Consider the following 19154-nt stretch of genomic DNA (forward strand, 5'->3'; position numbering starts at 1 on the left):
TTACTAATCAAGTAAAATAATCACTACAAAACAAAACTTTTTCACTTTTCCATACAAAAAAATTCAAAATTTTATATCACATCAATCATTTTCTATTACAGTAACAAAGACAAAAAAATTTGCCAAACAAGGCCTTAGAATTTATAATTTCATTTTTAAATATACGGGTATAAGGGATATTTCACTTATACTCTGTCTGATTTAACCCCAAAACCTAACAGTATGGGTGACATTACAATTTTTTTTTTTTTTTTAAGTTGAATAAACTAAATTGAGAGTTTTTAATGTTTAGGAGAATAATTGCAAAAAAACCGAAAGTTCAGGAGAGTTAAGTGAAGTTTTCCCAATTAAATTATATCAATAAGCCATATGGGACATGTGTCATGTTTTAAAGGGCATTGATGTATCTCTCCATTAAATTCATGGACAGAAGATGAGTGGAAGTACCATCACGGTATTCATGCTGAAAACAGATACCATCTGTAATACTTTTTGAAATCAAGGTGGCTGTTTGTAAATTTTCTCTGCCACATGTACTAAAAAGTATTCAACTCTATTCTGTTAAGAGAAAAAACAATCTTGTCCATTGGTTTGGTTTATGAGCTTCCGAAAAAGTTATTATTTAATAAACAAGTAACTTGCACCACAACTCAAAAAGATTGATGCTTGTATGATCATGTGAAGAGTGTGTGAAAAGGACAGAACACAATTCAAAGGTTGTAGGATAATTTCACTATAATAACTTGTTGGGATCTATGTGCATAACAAAAACAAGTGCAGCGGAATAATCCTAGGGATCGGTATTTTACAAAAACTATGGAAAACTTATGCAATACAAGAATTAAAAAATAACAAGAACATGTAAGAACACTTGCTTGATAATTGGCCACCAGGGAAAAACTTGAAGAAATTTTTTCTTCTCTCCTCTTCTTCCTACATGACTACAATAGGGATTAATGAGACCTCATGGTCTTTTCTTCAATAATTGAAGATAACCAAAGAGTGTAGGCTCTCATAAAAGGATGATAAATCAAGTCCCCATTTTAAATTGAGAGAGTACTAAATGTTCAACTCAGTTGTGAGTGAATTAGCAAATAACTATCTCATATGCTTCTCTATTTATAAAGTTGGGAAACTTAGAGAGATAGGAAAACTTGAGGTTGGAAAATAGGCCCATGTGCTAAATTGGTTTTCATATGCAAAATTAGGGTTTTTCATCCAATTTCTCTGTATAGGGATGTCTACAATCGATTGGAGACTAAGCCTAGGCCTTAAGAAACTCTAAACACTTTGCTTAGCTTCATTCTTGATGTGTGCCAAGAGAGTGTTGTTTTAGAGCTTTAGTTGCTATTTCTCTTGAAGTTATTTACTCTTTAAACCACAAGATAATTGTTCAGATCAACTTGATTTCTACTGGTGGGTCTACCGCAGCCAATAAGTAAGCGAGGTGTTTTTTTTTTTTTAATTGAATGAAGGAAAAGGACTACAGGGGAGGATCTTTCCCATTTCTGATCCGGATGGAAGAGAGAACAGGCGATCCTGTGGGAATGCTTCCAAAAACAAGATGGGAAGCGGCCCATTTAGCTAGAGCATGTGCCCGAAAGTTGGCACTACGTAAAACCTTCAAAGCATTCCAACTTTGAAAATGAGCTAAAACTACACTAATATCAGAAATACAATTAGCAAAATTCCAAGAAGAGAAGAGGGAAGGGTTATTAATAGCTAATACCACTAGAAGAGCGTCTCCTTCCAAAGAAAGAAAATTACAACCAAAAGAGGCTGTCAGTCGAGTGGTCAGCAAGGCTGCAAGGGCCTCTCCTTGAAGGGCATTTGGACAATTTAACCTTTGCGTGGCAACACCTACAATAGCACCCTTTTCATCACTAAGTACAGCTGCAGCAACTGCAAAAGATCCCTTCACAGCAACATCAAAGTTGCCTTTTATCCAACCAGCAGCAGGGGGAATCCACAAAGAGGGAAGAGCCATCTCTGACCAAGCTGAAAGATGCTTATTAAAAGAGCTAGAGACTTCAAAGAAGACTTTACTGGGGATAGGCTACACCCCTTCATGGATAAGAAGGTTCCTAAGTAAGCGAGGTGTTTGTTTGTGCAAAAACAGTCTTAGTCGTTACAAAGGATTGTAAGTGTACTATGCTTGTCTATTGACTCTTCTTTAATAATTGATTTCATGGGTTTTAGCTTTCATGTGCTCAAATTTTCACACACATTTAAAATAGTACAAAGTTTTCTTCCAAACTGGGTTAAAGGAATTTCCTTCAACCTAATCTATAAAAAGGACATGCGTCCCTTGATCATGTAAGATGCACATTTTTTTTAATAACAGGTACAAAATTGGAATAAATTTTATTAAAAATTCATGTGTATCTCACATGTTATTAAAAAAAAGGACACATATCCTTTAAAACATAGCATCTCATGCTTTACATAATATTAACATGTTCATGTATCATTATTCACATACTTTCATCTTTTCGCATGCTCGTACTTTTCATATCCTATTCATTTTCCCATAGGCAAGTGAATCTATACTCCCACTTGACCCTAGAGTTTGCTAAGTGAATACCTCAACTTAACTAGAAGGTTGCTGCTATTTTATCCCTCTTATAACTTTAAGGTGCTAAGCTTATAACCCTACTTAACCGTCATGTTTTTAGTCAACTTTGAGTCCATTTGGGATTACAATTTTAAAAAGTTTGATTTCAAACCGCTATGAAAATGCTCTTTTTAAAAAAATAAAAAATTGTAATTGATAAAATTTGTTGAAAAGTGTTGTTTTATATCAATTGAGTGTTTAGATAACATTGGTATAAAAGTGTGGTTTCATGTACAAATTACTAACAAGGACGTAGTTCAGATAGTTCACAAATAATTATAATTAGTACCTTGATAAATCCCCCCCCCCCCCCCCCCCCAAAAAAAAAAAAAAAAAAAAAAAAAAAACTTTAAAGTAGATATTGTCGCTTTACAAAGAAAAGTTTATTTCATAAAACAAGAAAGCCTATAAAAAGTGGATATAATTTTCTAGTTAATATGAGTTTCGACATAAACGTTGGCATGCCAAATGATACTTGATAGAATACCGTTAATTTTGATGAAAAAAATGATAAAGGGACTAATTTAAAATTTGGGCAAAACTTAAAAACTTTATTCTTAAAATTGGAAATATAATGGCCAAATATGATTTTTCCCTTCAATTTAAAAAAAAAAAAAAAAAAATTGAATTTTGAAGTACCAAAACCACATTAATAATACTTGAAAACTTTTCATATATGGTTATAGAAACATCAAACATGTGTTCCTTGGGGACCGTTTAGCAGCCCAGCCCAATATGAAGTTTTTTGTTTTGTCATTTCAATATACAGAATTCAGGCTTCTATTTATCTAATCACTTTGTCATAAGTAACCACATCAATCTTTTGCCCACCAAAATTCCGACAACATTTGATAGGATAAGACCAATATTTGGAGCCCACACTTGGAACACACTCCCTAAACTGTTTAGGTTTTTTTTTCTTTTTTCTTTTCTTTTCTTTTTCTTCTCAGTAATCGTCAGATCTACCAATCACTTGCAAACATCTCAACCAGCAATTTTTAGAAGACAAGACTGCCTGGTTGAGAAGGATCTGAAGAATTTACGGTTTGAATTTCTTACAATTTGGTAAGTATATAATATGAGAGATTCATCTTCTGTTCAATAATCTATTTTTTATATTATTTGCCTAAATGGCTAGAAATTCGAATAAGTAATTACTATGAATCCTTATTTAATGGGCAATCATTTAAGCAAAGAAGTTTTATAGATTTTAGTGCACATATAAAAAGCTGGCTTTAACTTATTTGATTTTGGATGCAAATTAGTAGGAAATTGATCTCTCCATTTTAAAACCATTTCATTTGAAATGGAGATGAGCCATTTAGGTAAAATGGCGTAAAGATGAAGACAAAATTATCCTCATCTTTTAAGAAAAGGACAATTATGTTCCATTTTTTTGCCTAAATGGCTCCCGATCCATTTCCAAATTAACATATTGAATTGGACCTTTAGGATCTATTTGGTTTTCGGTTTGGAGCCTAAAGATGCGTTTTAGCTTTTAAAAAGCTCTTTCTAAGCCCAAAAAAAAAAAAAAAAAAATGTTAGCTAGGTTTTTTTAACTACATTTTAGTTTCCTCTTCCTGCAATATTATTTTTTTAGTAAAAGTACTTTTCCAATAACTGCTTTATGAAAAACTATTTTAAAGAGAATTATTTCACTAAGCAGCTTAAAAATGAGAAGAGTTGCCTAGCTAACTGATGGCCTAAGACCTGTTGGACCTACTAAACTTGGTCCACATTGTCCATTTCACTCGTACAACTCCAGGCATTGGAAAACCTACACGCAAATGCCAAGACGAAAGCATATACGAGGTTGAATGCAACTTGAAGTCTACGGCAATGGAGGCTTGCTGTGAATGTTAAAAGATCCTTCTTGGTTTCCCATTGCCATTCGACGTTTCAATGACGTGGGGCAAGGAAGACTGATGCCGGACACTGTTAAAATTGTTTTGACAGAGTACGATAGTAATTGCCATTAACTCGGTGTCTGACAACTCAGCTTCTGATTACAACGTCTCAATGACGTGGGGCAAGGAAGACTAATGCCGAACAGAGTAAAAATTGTTCTGACAGTATATGAAAGTAATTGCCATTAACCCGGTATCTGATTAATGATCCAGCATAAAACATCTCTAAAGCAGAACAGTTAACATGAGATTGCGTCTTTCAAAATGCAATAATGCAAATACGATCACAATGCAGATATTTTCAAGAACAAAGTATACAAACTGAATGCAACATTGCACCTCAAATGCCTTCATCCACACCTGTAAATGCATGATTGTGATTTGAGAAGATCATATAATATGACTAATAATTAATCATAAACTGTTGCGCTCCTATGAAAGAATCTAAGAAAGAAGTGGGCCATCTTATACTTGTCAATCAAAAATTTTCAATAATCATTAGCTAATTTACCCATCAATGAAATGGTGTATGTATATATATATATATATATAATCCTTTGAATGAGAAGCCCAATTAAGTATCTAAGTAAAAAATTTCTGGTTTCATATAGTTTTTTGATGGTGATCAGAGATCCAGTTTTGTAGATCTGATGCAGGAAATTAAGGAGAGTAGAGGTGGGTTAAGTATGCTGAACTAAAAGGTATGCTCTTCTACTTTATCACTATCACTTACCAGTTGGATTTGGGAATGCTTGGAAACAAAGCAAAAAGAATGATTAATGATGGATTACGGACTAAACCCACTGCTTTATTGAAGCAATGTCCCTGCTTATTGCTTGACAAAGAGTTTACTGACTACTTGAATAGTGGGTGGAACTTCATGGCTCACTATCAATGAAATCTCAACTATTAATTAACAAAGCTTTTTCAAGAAAAATTGATATAGGAAAAGAAAAGATAAGAGGAGAATATCCAGCTCCAGTAGTATGATCACCTTATAAACCTTTTCAATTTATTGGGTGTGTATAGATTAATTGATCAAAAGCCTTACTAAAAAACTCACTAGTTAATTGATTGATTTGGACTGTCTTGTGTTTAAGAGACTACTGATCTTTCAAAGAAAAAAAACAATAAATAAATTTTTGTTTGTGGCATGAACTTCTCTTAGTATTTCCAAAGTATATTGGAATTCTAGCCACCTCAAGAAACTTACACATTATATGTGTTTGGTAGTTTTGGGCTTCTGTCAACTCCAGAAGCTAGCTTAAGAGGTGAGACTTTCTCTCACACTTATAAATTGACCACCAGCCCCTTCTACAACCGATGTGGAATAAACCCAACAATCTCTTCCTCACACATCGACTCTAGGTCGGAGAAGAAACAACCCATTTCTACAGTGGACCGTTGTGCCGAAACTTGTTGGTTGAACTTGGGCTCTGATACCAGTGTTAGGTAACCAGTCTTGAACATCTCTCAACCCCAAAAGTTAGCTCAAAATGTGAGAATTTTTCTCATACTTATAAATTGACCACCAGCCCCTTCCACAACCAATGTGGGATAACCCAACAATATGTATGTGTCATTTTTCTATATATATATATATATATATATATATATATAATACTCTATTTTAATAATACTCTATTTTAAAAATCAAAATTAATGGGCTTTGGTCCACTTAAATATATATTAACTATTATTTTTCTTTATATTTGATAAATGTGGGACATAAAACTGCATTAACAACAAAAGCTCTATGGAATGATGTACGTTGTGCCTCTTCATCCATATAATTGTAATCATATTGCCACCAGCGGACATAGGCAACCTAGCTGTACTTTGTGTGATCAATTACTCGTTTTGTTGTTTTCTTTATTTCGTATTGACCAAGTGTTTGTGTTTATTGTTTGCATAATTGATTTTAAGTGCTTTTGCACAATAAATTACTGTCAGAGCCAAGATTAGAAATAATTCAGAGAATATGTATATTAGCCTACTGTTTGTGAACTTAATTTCTAGAAAAACTTGTTTTTAGTTATGGTAAGCTTCCGGTTAAACAAGTGTCATTGTTTCTAACATGTTTGGTTTGGCTCCGATAAAAAGTATGGATGGCTCTTAGAGCAAAGTTGCATTTCATAACCCGCAATTGGTGCAACTCGATCTTGTAAATCTCACACGGAAACTAATTTGTTGTTTGTGCACGTGTAATTAATGTTGAGTCTCACATTAAGAAAAAATAATTAAAGTGAATAGTTAATATACTTAAATGAACCAAGCGCAAAAACTTTAATAACCAAGCATAAGGATTGCTTAAACTTTAGTATATATATATATATGATATATGATGGATAATGTTGGAGTTCTTAATTAGGAAGCTTAATTGCCAGGGTGGAAAATTATTATTTATTTTCATAATTTCTATTATATTTGTTAGGGGTGATTTTGATAGTTCAAAAGGATCGGATTCAAGCTCATCAGAGTCAAGCTCAGAAAGGTTGGAGAACTCCATTGTCTTTGACTAATTATTGGAAACCCTACTTACTATATATGTGTTTCCTTTTCTATAAAACTTTAACAGGTGATATACTTTTTTCTATTTACAAAACTATATATTGCTATTCACGTGGTTAATATTTTTTTTATTATTGTTTTTCTCTTTTTCTTTGACTGCGTTTGTATTTATCATCTAGATATATAGTTGGTTTTTAGTGCTTTCACACAACATAAATAGGTATATATATATGATCATAACTTAATGCCATATCCCCTCGTTTTTTTTGTTCTTCCTCAAAATGTGTCTTTACTTAGCTCATTTTTTTTTTTTTCTACTCTTCAAGATTAATATATGAGAATTGAGGCTTAGTCTTAAACCTCTTTTGATAAATAAATTATTTATTTCTGAAAAAAAAAAAAAAAATGGGTATTCTAAGAATTTTCAAGGCCTCCGTTAGAATTTAATAGAATATCCTTACGGATGCGTGACATTGCAAACTTTTTAAAATTAGATACACCAAATTGAAATTTTTTTAGCCTTAGGGAAGTGATTGCAAAATAGATAAAAGTTCAGGGTTAAGGTGAAGTTTAACCAACATTATAAGTGTTTGGTAGCAAGTTTATACTTACAACTTGACAACACACTCTAAGTATGTTTCCAAGTTTGTCTTCATTAATATTTATGTTTTAGAGTTACGTTAACTTGCTAGTTCTATCTCATAGTCCAATGGTCTATTGGACCATTGATTGATTTTGTCATTGAAACAATCATTATTTTTCTATTCCTAAGCGGCTCACCCAAACGCTATCGAACGACCAATGAAATAGCTAGTCTAGACTCGATCTGATCGAAGCTCTTTGTGGTTGACCTCGTCTTGAGTAGGCACGGTTAGCATAAGTAGTTTATAAATATAGTCATGAGTGATAAGTCTCACACTGCCTAATTACTAGGTAAAACTGCGTTTTATAAGAAATTAATTCTATGAAAGTTTCAAATTGATTAATCTTTTAAAGGTGATAACACAAATGTAGTTAACTTTTTTTCTTGTATGTACTGTTACATTCTATGCCTTCATCACCCTCTCCCATTGGACATCACGGTGGTGTTCCAATTCCAACTTTGGACTGCCCCTTTAATTAAATCGCTGTTTACAACAACCCTTTTCCTAGACGATGTGTCAAGATTCGATTAGGCAGGGCTAATTATTTTACTTATTTCCAATAATCTATAGGTTTATGTTGCACTATGCTAGTTGTATTGGGGCTTCATTAGGTTGCCCCATCTATTTTTCTCCTTTTTTTTCTTTTGATGTATTTGTCCTGCCTCCCCTATTTTGTTTTATAAAATAAAATAAAAACTAAATAATAAATATTAAATAAATAAATAAAACCTTAGTACCAGAAACTATATTTCTGGCCTGACACGATCGGACAAGACATACATATCCTACCAAGAAAAGCAGTTATAGCAGCCTTATAGATTTCCACTTTTATAGTTGTTTTAGCTTTAAAAAGGTGAAGTAGTTCAGACAGATAAAACGTACACCAAAGTGGGGGCGCCAGCTGAAAAAAGGCACTGTCCTCAGTGTGCATCACGTAATTAGCAATATGAATAAATATTAACAAATTCACCCTAATATTAAAATCTTACTAAAAAAAATAAATAAAAGTTATGCTTCCACCATCTGCTATTATACTTAATTATTAATATTTTCCTTCCAAATTGAAAACTAATTAATTAATTAATGGAATTGCAAGTCTTTTCCTAGATAATTAAACTAGCAATTAAGGTGGTGTCATTTAACTGAAGTGCAAGCTACAACAAGTCTTTCTCTATGATTACTACAGCACTAACAGTACTAGTATTAAATAATAAAATAAATTAGATTTAAATGACTTAGTGGAGCACATGACTTAAACACATGCCACCCAAACAGAAACCAAACCATAAAAGCATATAGATACATCTCTCCTTAGATTGATGTATATCGATAATATATACTAATTAAAGTTTATTATAAAGTTGTGTTGCTACATAACTAACATGCAACATTAGGCATGCCTAGGCTAATACTAATAGTAAAGGACAAGCCAAGGGGAGGTTGGGAGACCATGGCCCCAACCCCATCCAACAAAAAAAATATATATTTAACTTTCAAATTCGTTAAAAATAAATAAAAATTACTACTTTATTTATTTAGGTTTTCCTTAAACAAAGTTAAATTCCTAGTTTCGTCTATGCTGATAGTCAGTAACATGTCGATTTTGGTTTTTGATACGTCTAGCAAGACCGGCATCTAAGTCGTCATTTATGCATTTCACAAGTACTATATTTGATAAGGGTAATGTTATATATTACATCATAATCTCATTATGGTGATATAATATTATCAATCCATTCTTAAATCAGCATTTACTAAAAAAAATTGATATTTTAGCATAGAGATATAGTGGTGTGTTATATAACATTACTCATTTGATAAACAAATTGATCAAAGAGCTAATGGGCTAGTGTGGCAATGCCCATCAGCTCTTTGATCAATCTGTATTAAAAACAAAAAAATCAAAGGTTGATTCGTATAGGTACTGCCACGTCTAATATATAACATTACTCTTTAATAAACTTGGGGGTTGATTCTAATAATAAATCTTAAGTATTTGGAGTTATATGGATTAATATACTAGAAAACCATGTGGCTAGTTAAAATTATCTTAATAATATTATAGAAAACAAGCGCGCGCACACACACAACACAAAATATAATTAATTTTGAATAGATTGAGAAAGATCATCAATGGACTCAATGGGAACACTAAAAAGGTTTAGGCCAAATCTCTTTGATTGAGATCCTAACTCCTCGGGTGGATGAAGTTCTTCTGGTTGACTCAACGTCTTCAAAATAATAATATATACGAAAAAAACACACAACATGTCAGAACAGCCTATATATATGCCTCCCTTCAATATTATCCATTTTTAGCTTCTTTTTTTAAGGGTTTTATATAATAATAACAATAAATAAAATAAAAAATTAAACCTAAAAAAGGTTAATGATAATTACAATCATAATTATTAGAATTAGGGTATAATATATATATATATTTTGTGGAAAAGCAGCTTGAACCAACCGACAGACAAGGAGAAGCATGGGTTAGTTTTCTTGGCTTGGAATTGAAGGGATATGAATAGGTATGGCAGTTAGAACCACTCCCTCCTTCCCCTTTCACTCACTCCCCTCACTCTCTCTCTCTCTCTCTCTCAAACACACACAAAGTAACACACTAGACGTACGGACCTCCTTCACTCTCTCTCTCTCTCTCATTAATATCACACTCTCACGGATCTCCTCCTCTGGCTGGCGGCGGCGCCACCAACACCACAAAGTTTTAGAAAAAGTCTCTCACCCTCTCACCCTCTCTCCACTTGTCACCACACTCTCTTGCTCTTCAGGGAACTCCCTCCACTCCCTCTCTCCCATTCACAAAATTAACCACAACCAATACTCCAACTAAAATTAAGGAGCCTCACAACAACTACCAGTACTACAAGAATAAACCTCCACCCCCTCCACCCCTCTCTCCTTCCATTCTTATCCCATTTCATCATCCTCTCTTTCTTTTTCTTTCTCTTTCTCTTTTTCTTTTTCTTTCTTTTTTTTGTTTCTTTTTTTTTTAGATTTTGTATGGCTTTGATTGTGGATCAACAAACAAACTTCAAGCACTTTTGCAAGATTTGCAAGAAAGGTTTTGGATGCGGAAGAGCCTTAGGAGGGCACATGAGGGCGCACGGAATAGGCGACGAGAGTGGGCACATCGACGACGAAGACCTGGCTAGCGATTGGGAGGAGAAGCTCGGTGGTAACGGCAGCGTTCCGCCTAGCAACAAGCGGATGTACGCCTTGAGAACGAACCCGAATCGGCTCAAGAGCTGCCGGGTTTGTGAGAATTGCGGTAAAGAATTCTTGTCGTGGAAATCTTTTCTTGAGCATGGGAAATGCAGCTCCGAAGACGCCGACTCCTTAATCTCATCCCCTGGCTCAGACGGTGATGATGGAAGAAGAGGGTGTGGGTGGTCCAAAAGAAAGAGATCATTGAGAGGTAAAGTGGGTAATTTCAATTCCAATTGCCCGTCTAGCGAGGAGGAAGACCTCGCGAATTGCTTAATGATGTTATCGAATGCCACGGTCGACCCGGCCGAGGCCAACGAGGACGAGGAGGAGGCGGCGGCAGCGGAGGTGGAGGCGGAGGCAGAAGAGTCTTGTGCTTCAGCTAGTAAAGAAGACCAGGAGAGAAGAAACCCCATGAATAATTTCATTACTCCAATTTCTTGTAGGGGTCCTGTAGACGATAATAATAACAACAACAACAAGAACAAGGGCGTGGCAAAAGGATTGTTCGAGTGCAAGGCATGCAAGAAAGTGTTCAATTCCCACCAAGCATTGGGCGGCCATAGAGCCAGCCACAAAAAGGTTAAAGGCTGTTTCGCAGCCAGGCTCGATCACAACGACGATATTTTAGCCGCCGACGACGACGTGATCACGCACGACGATTTCTTCCCAACAAAATCGAACTCCACCCCACAATTCGACCAAGGTTACCCTAATCCGTCGTCGTCGGCGCCCATGTCCAAGAGGAAATCGAAGGTGCACGAGTGCTCGATATGTCACCGGATTTTCTCGTCCGGGCAGGCGCTCGGCGGCCACAAGCGGTGCCATTGGATCACATCGAACGCGCCCGACACGTCCAATATAGCTAAGTTTCATCCGTTTCAAGATCAGGCGACCGAGCAAGCCAATAATAATCCAAACTTGCTCAATCTCAAGCTCGACCTTAACCTCCCGGCACCAGTTGATCAAGATCCTGGTGGAGCAAGGCGGGACCAAATATCTACAGAAATTTATTTACAGTCATGGATAGGTACTACTGCAAAAGATCATGTAGAAAAAAAGGAAGATCATAATTGCCGCGACATCGTCCGTCGAAAGGTCGACAACAAAAACAACGACAACATTAACAACAACAACAACAACATTAATAACAATGACAGCAATGGCTCAATGCAGAATTTGGATGATGAGGCAGACAGTAGTGTGAAGTTAGCTAAGCTAAGTGAGTTGAAGGACATGAACACGAGTGGGGGTTCCTCACCCTGGTTGCAGGTGGGGATTGGTTCAACTACTGATGTGGCAGCTGACCCATAACATTTTGTGAAGCAAAGCAACGATCCATCTTCTAAGTAATTATTTCATTCTATCTCTTATCATTTTCATTTTTTTCTTTTTTCAAAACTTTCCTTTTCTCTTTCTTGTAATTTTTGTGTTAAAGAAACTGTAAGTATAAACTCAAAAGGCTCATAATTAAGATTTTTGCTGCTCTTAATTTACTTTTTTCTTTTTATTTTTTATTATTTTTTATTTATTTATTTTTTTGTTGGGTGCACAAGAACTCACATCTATAAGGTATAAATTTCTTCTCAATAAGTACTACTACACATTTTATGGTTCTCGGAATAACAAGTAAGCAGTCTATCTCATATTTATTGTTTGAGCTGTTAATAATCTAAACATTAAAATTTCTGGGATTTCTGACCCGCTTTTTCTATACATGTTGGATTCAAAAGGTACACTACATATTTTATGGTTTCTTGAACTCATATGTTGTAGTAAAAAGTAAGCAAATTGTCTCATATTTACTGTCTGAATTGTTAACAATCTAGACAGTAAAATTACTAGGATTTTCATCCCGCTTTTTTATATACATATTGGATTGAAAAGGCTGTTTTGGTAGTGAGTGTCTACATTGACCATAATGCTGATGGATCCTCCCCACTCAACCATCAATTTCTCACAAACAGTACTGTTTAGGGTCTTTCACTACTTTTTATCCCTCTATGTGAATGGATGATCAGTGCAATTTTTGTCTCTGCTGGATCCATTTAGAGCCGCGGATCCAATAGCAGGATGCCAAGTGTGAAGCTTATAATACAGTGCATCCACACTACATAAAAATGCCTCAACGTTGACTGACTTGGGTGAATGATGATGGACCATCAGCTCAGTTGTGGTGCTGTTTGAGCAGATTAGCACAGATGGAGCAGGACTCAACACGTGTCAGGTGAAGCTGTGAGCTGTGGTCGCATGTTTCTCGCAGCATTTCCCATTTGTCTGAGATTTGTTACCACGACAAAGTTGGCTAATCGTTGACCTTAAAAAGATAAGGGCGGTTTTAACACCACTTTCTACGCTGGACTTAGTGGTGGGGAGAGAAGGAAAAGACCACCTCTCAACCTTGGAATTGCTAATCATAGTCAATTTTTTTTAATTTTTTTTTTATATTTAGATTTGTTTGATTATTAATTTGATAAATATATTAATTAACTCTTTTATATATATATATATATATATATATATATATATATACACACACACAGAACATGGATACAATTATTGGATATCCATATGTGAGGGATCGAGTCAAATTTCATGGCGAGAACACTCAACACAACCACCTTAAAGTACAGTGTTTATATATATATATATATATATATATATATAGTTAAGGGTCTTGTCTCTTTTAAGTCAAAATTAATTATTAGCTCAAATCTTTTCTTTAATATTAATCACTACTAGTAACAGGCAAGAATATCTTTTGATCACGTTACAATAAATTAATTAAGGAGTTCTGGATCTATTTCTTGGTTAATTTTGTTTCATCTAACCGTTTACGATGAAATTCAATGGTGAACAATTTTGTTTTGACCTTTCTTTGCATTAGACACCGAATAACGATTAATTATAGTGAAATTCAAGCCGGTGTAAAAAGACGAAAAGGGAAGGATAGGAGAGCAAATAAATAAAATCATAAAATCATAAATAAATAATAGGAAACTGTATTTTTCGTTTGACCATTAATGTGAAAACTGAAAAGTAGAAGAGATTAACGAATAAGATGCGAGCAGAGCACATAGCTTTTATAATGAGCCATTTCGAATTTATGGTGTTGTAAGCACTTTCCCAACATGACGTGCCTGTATATGGATGGAACCCACTAATGGGTCCTTTATATTAAAATATATTAGAAAATTCTTGAATTAATTATGAATTCTTATGTAAAAGAAAATGTAAATTAATAATGAAATTATTAAATTCACTCTTGAACTACCATAATTGACTATTCGACATTAGGTTAATTATATAACCAAACTACGATGGTGTGGGGGAAAACAAATAAAGTAAGAAAAAAAAATTAACAAAACAATAAAAATTAATTTTCATTATATTCATAGAGAAAGAATGTGGAGAATTTTAATAATTTTCATTTTGCTAGGAAAAATGAGATTATGAAATTTAAAAATACCCCCCATTGTTGCATGGGAGGCTCTATGGTTTGCATTTCAATTTTACAAGAAAAACATGTCCCATTAAAAGTAAATTTAGGAATGCTTCATGTGGTTTACCTAATTTGCAATTAACTTCTTATGGTATTAAAATGAATTTAGAGGTCCTTAAGGTATGCCAAAATAATAATAATAATAATCACTGTAGCCAAATTTCATCTACTAACTTAACAGATTTCAATAGCGTGAAACATTAGAGCAAAAAAAAAAATTTGTGACACGTTCCATATTTAAGCAAGTGTCACACTAACATAATCTGTTAAATTAGTGGACGAGTTTGATTGTAAGTAGTATATTGTTTTTTTTTTTTTTTTTTTTTGACAAACCTTAGGTACCTATAATTTTATTTTGATACAACAGCAAGCTACTTATAAATCATGTAAACCACATAAGCAAATTTTATATTTTTCGCTAAATATAACATATATATACTTACAAGAAACCCGTCATCTAAAAAGTATTATCAAACGAACCGAATAATCACAGATCGATCGAAAATGTCTTTGACTTTCATAAACTCGATTTACACAATGCAACTAATAATTAAGGTTTGCTACAATTTGCACCCAATGCCACCTCCTTTTATGGAAGACCTAACAACCAACTTTCCACCACCGACTGAACACATCAAATGCTTCTTAACAAACCAAGGATCCTATTCCAAATCAAATCATCCAACCACTCAAATGGGTCTTATGATTTAACTTTAACTTCTTTGGCTTAATCATTTGAAGAGAGAGAGAGAGAGAGGGGTTGAAGAAGTCTTGGTGGCTTCCAATTTGAAGGCCATGCAAAGAAAGGGTGATAAAAAAAAATAAAAACAAAATAAAACAAGCATGTTTAATTTCGTGAAGTAGAATCTTCCCATAGATAGTTGCCTGCCATTAAAGCCATGGCTTTAAAAGGAATACATGTTGCACTTCATGTATGACGTACTCAATATTTAGGAGATTGGATTTGATGTCTCCTATGTAGTAAATCCCATGGACTTAAAAAGTCCCATGCGCCTAAAGCCCATTTGTGAGCATAATGGCCATGCGAACTTTCCTTTTTTTGGGATAATGATGTGATGTGAGGAGAATTTTGGGAGGGAGGTATTCCTTTTTTTTTTTTTTTTTTTCTAATTTGGGATTTGGGTTTCGATGATATGAATGAGATGATCATTTCATAATAAGTATGTTTATTTTTAGGCTTTGACGTAAAATATTTTCAGTCGAAAAATGTTTTTATCATAGAATATTTTCTTGAAAAATGATTTCTTGGATACGAAAAATCACAAATCTTATATATATATATATATATATATATATATATATATATATTCAATCATATTAAACTTTAAATTACAATAATGTCATGATTGAGTCCCGACAAATCTCGACTAGGTCCCTACTAGTCCTAATCAGGTCTCGACGGTTTCCCAATCGAGTCCCGATGTTGTTCTAACCGAGTTCCAGTGAGTCTCAACCAAGTCTTGGCAAAGTCTCGATGGTGGCCTGATCGGGACTCGACTGGGTCCCAGCAGTTTCCTAATAGGTCTCGGCAAAGTCTCGGCGGTGTCCTAGCGAGGTCCCATCAATGTCCACCGAGTCCCGATGGTGTCTTGACGAGTCCTAATGAGGTCTAGGCCGGGTTCTGACAGTGTCTTGATCAAGTCCCAGTGAGGTCTCGGCACTATCCCAATCAAGTCCTGATGAGGTCCCAATTAGATCCCGTTGGTGTCCGAACTGAGTCCCGACAAGATCTTGACAAAGTCTTGACGAGGTCCCGACAGTGTCTAGATCGAGTCCCTACAATGTTCGGATCAGGTCCTATCGGTGTCCTGACCGGGTCTCGACGGTGTTCCAATGGGGGCCGATGAAGTTCCAACAACGTCTCGACTATGATGTGAGGTGAATTTTGGGACTTAGTGTATATGTGTGTGTGTTTATTTTTATATTTTATTGCTTTCATGAAAGGTGATAACTTTCATACAAGTCAAAAGAAAAGTGGTGCGACTCTTCATGAAGAGTTGCAAATTTGTTTATAAAAAGGCAAAAGGGGTTAGAGAACATATTACACTTCATTTTTTTTTTTTTTTTTTTTTTTGGCTGTCTTCATTTTGTTTTTCTCTTGGATTTCCTCTCTCATTGGAATAAACAAAAATTAGCTACAAACTGGTTTGTAGTTAATTCATACAAACCAATCTAATAAAATGATATGTGTCTTTTAGCATATGAGAAGTACATTTTTTTAATAACACCTACTAATCACATGCCTTTTTGTGTACATTTGAGATTGTGATTTCATAAGAATTATCTACGTTTTTAAAATATATTACAAAACGTAAGGCGTTTGGCAATGCAATTTAAAAAGCACTTAATTTAAAATAGGAAAAAAAATTCGCGATTTTTATAAGCAGTCTAGGGGGTGCTTATTTGAAAAAATGCAAATTTAAACCAAAATTATGAGTTCTCATAAAAAAAAAAATTTAATAAAAAAGTATTTTTTAACATATTTTACCAAACACCTTTGCAATTTTAAAAAGTAACGATTTTAAAAACGCAATTTTTAAAATCACACTTATTGAAATCGCAATCCTAAACAGACCTTTAATATCATTTAAAGAAAAGTACATATACCCCCTTTAAACTACCACTTCATTATCAATGTCCCCCAAGGCTAACAAAAAGACAAAAATAACCTTACATTTTAATAAGACAAAAATACCCTTATAAATTAAAAACAAAAAACAAAAATTTAAAAAAGAAAAAAATAATAATTGTTTAAAAAAGTATTAAAATTAAAAGAAAAACGAAACATACATAAAATGACCCCTTTTGGTTTTGTGTACATTTTATCTTCAGCCATTGTACACACTCAATACGAACTTAAAATTTATGCCTATATATATATATATATATATATATATATATATGTGCCTATCAAATTATTATTATTATTTTTTTCTTTTTTCTTTTTTCACTTTGTACGTGTTTTTGGTGATCTAATTCTACACGTGGATAGGAATATGCCCTGTCAAGCTATTCTGCTTCCACCTCTTCTACCTACTAAATTGATTTTAAAAAATAAAAATAAAAATGTCAACATCTAATCATTTGTCGTAAATCTAATCACAAATACCTCGGTATATATTCTTCCAAATTTGTGTGTCTATTTCTCATTCTAACTGATTTTGGTTTCTACTGAAAACTGAAAACTTACTTTCATGCTGGGCTCTTACACCACTCTCAATTATTGGGCCTTACATTTCACATTTATTTCCTGCCAAATTTCATAAAAAATAAAATAAAATAAAATATGAATATCATATCGATGTGGGAGCCTTACTATTTAATAAACTGTTATATGTTATATGATTATTATGTAATTGGAATAACGTGATAGTGGCAGTAAAAATTATCCCTTAATTCTATTTTTATTTTCAATCGGTCCTTATTGAAAGACTGATTTTCATAGTATATCATCACAGTCATATGATAATGAAGTAGATCCAAGTATTGTTCTAGATAAGGATTTCTGGTAATTAGGTGGTTCGAATTACATGGAAATTGTAGGGTCCATTTACTCGGAACAATTTAGGGTCAAGATTCACTTGTCCAAAACATGTAGGCCTTATAGTCCTCTTCTCTGTAAATAATCCCGACAACCAATTATCGCGATTTTTGTCATCCTATTCTTTTGTACATGAGAAAAGAAAAAACAAAGTGTGATACAACAAATTAAGCTTCATAAAGATGATCAAATTTCCAATAATCCAAAAGAATTTAGAATCAATGCCTACAAGTTTAATGCTTCTTGTAGTTTTTTCCCGACAAAAAAAGGGCAGTGTGCCCTTCGCAGTTTTCCTTGTCACTATATGTGAAGTTTCTGCCGGGATTTGGCCAGAACTTTCATTTTCTGTTTTTCTTTTTTAAAAATAAAAAATAAATAATAAATTGGACCTTATTTTCAAATTTAACCATATAGTTTTAATTACACTAATATCTTAAAAAGTAAGTGTCATAAGATGGTATATAATGGATCATTATAACGGGGCATATCATACATATATTAGTGGAGATCTTGATGGCATAATAAAATTGTTTGGATTTCATTACCCTTATAAGATATTATCTCTAAGTTTAAACTTGAAATGTGATACTAAATTATGTTTTTGTACAACATATAAAACTTAGAGAGAAATGTTATGTTGCATTAAGCGGTCTTTCTCTCCGCATATTCAGTTCACATGTCATTCTTAATTCAGTCTTAGACAAATTTTAATTTTTTTAAAAAAATCAATGATAAATTAAGTATATCGGGTGAGTTGAGTATGCTGAAAAAGAAAAACCGTAAAATACAAAATAGCATTTCTCAAAACGAATATCCGGGCGGACCGGGCCGTTTGAGAGTCAACCTATTAATGCCAGTAAATGGTCCATAGGTTGCCCTTCTAGAATCTAATTTTTAATTTTGCAAATTTAGTTTCGGAGTTCACAATCAATTTAAATTCGAAATCTTCGTCCATTTTTTTCTTAAATAAATAACAAAAATAATATAAACAGAGTGGTGAGTAATTTACCCCTCCTTTTATGGAAGGTTCTTTGGAGATGGTCCTTGATAAGCGTTTCATTAATTGCCTCGTGCTGAGCTTGTACTTGTGCTATAATTGTTTAAAGACGAAATGGCTCTTAAAATTTTACAGCTCATTAAATGAGCGGGCATTTTTGTTGAATTAAGATCCTCTCTATTTCAAATAAAC

General features: G+C 33.7%; 1 protein-coding gene across 3 annotated transcripts; it reads left to right on the plus strand.

The window, feature by feature from the left end:
- Positions 1–10697: 10697 nt before the first annotated feature.
- LOC132172189 (zinc finger protein ZAT9-like) lies at positions 10698–12215 on the plus strand. Of its 3 annotated transcripts, none has more exons than XM_059583642.2 (2): positions 10698–11207; positions 11250–12215. In XM_059583642.2, the coding sequence occupies exons 1-2, from the start codon at positions 10698–10700 to the stop codon at positions 12213–12215; spliced, it is 1476 nt and encodes a 491-aa protein (XP_059439625.2). The 3 variants fall into 3 exon arrangements, with proteins under 3 accessions (XP_059439625.2, XP_088370030.1, XP_088370029.1); XM_088513904.1 differs by having other exon boundaries at positions 11256–12215; XM_088513903.1 differs by having other exon boundaries at positions 10698–12215.
- Positions 12216–19154: the final 6939 nt, after the last annotated feature.

This window comes from Corylus avellana, chromosome 2, assembly GCF_965113065.1.
Source record: "Corylus avellana chromosome 2, dhCorAvel1.hap1.2, whole genome shotgun sequence".
NCBI classification, from domain to species: domain Eukaryota; kingdom Viridiplantae; phylum Streptophyta; class Magnoliopsida; order Fagales; family Betulaceae; genus Corylus; species Corylus avellana.

Excerpts from the sequence above, each read along its gene's own strand:
- LOC132172189 (XM_088513903.1), top strand. The coding sequence starts at position 10,698 with ATGGCTTTGATTGTGGATCAACAAACAAACTTCAAGCACTTTTGCAAG.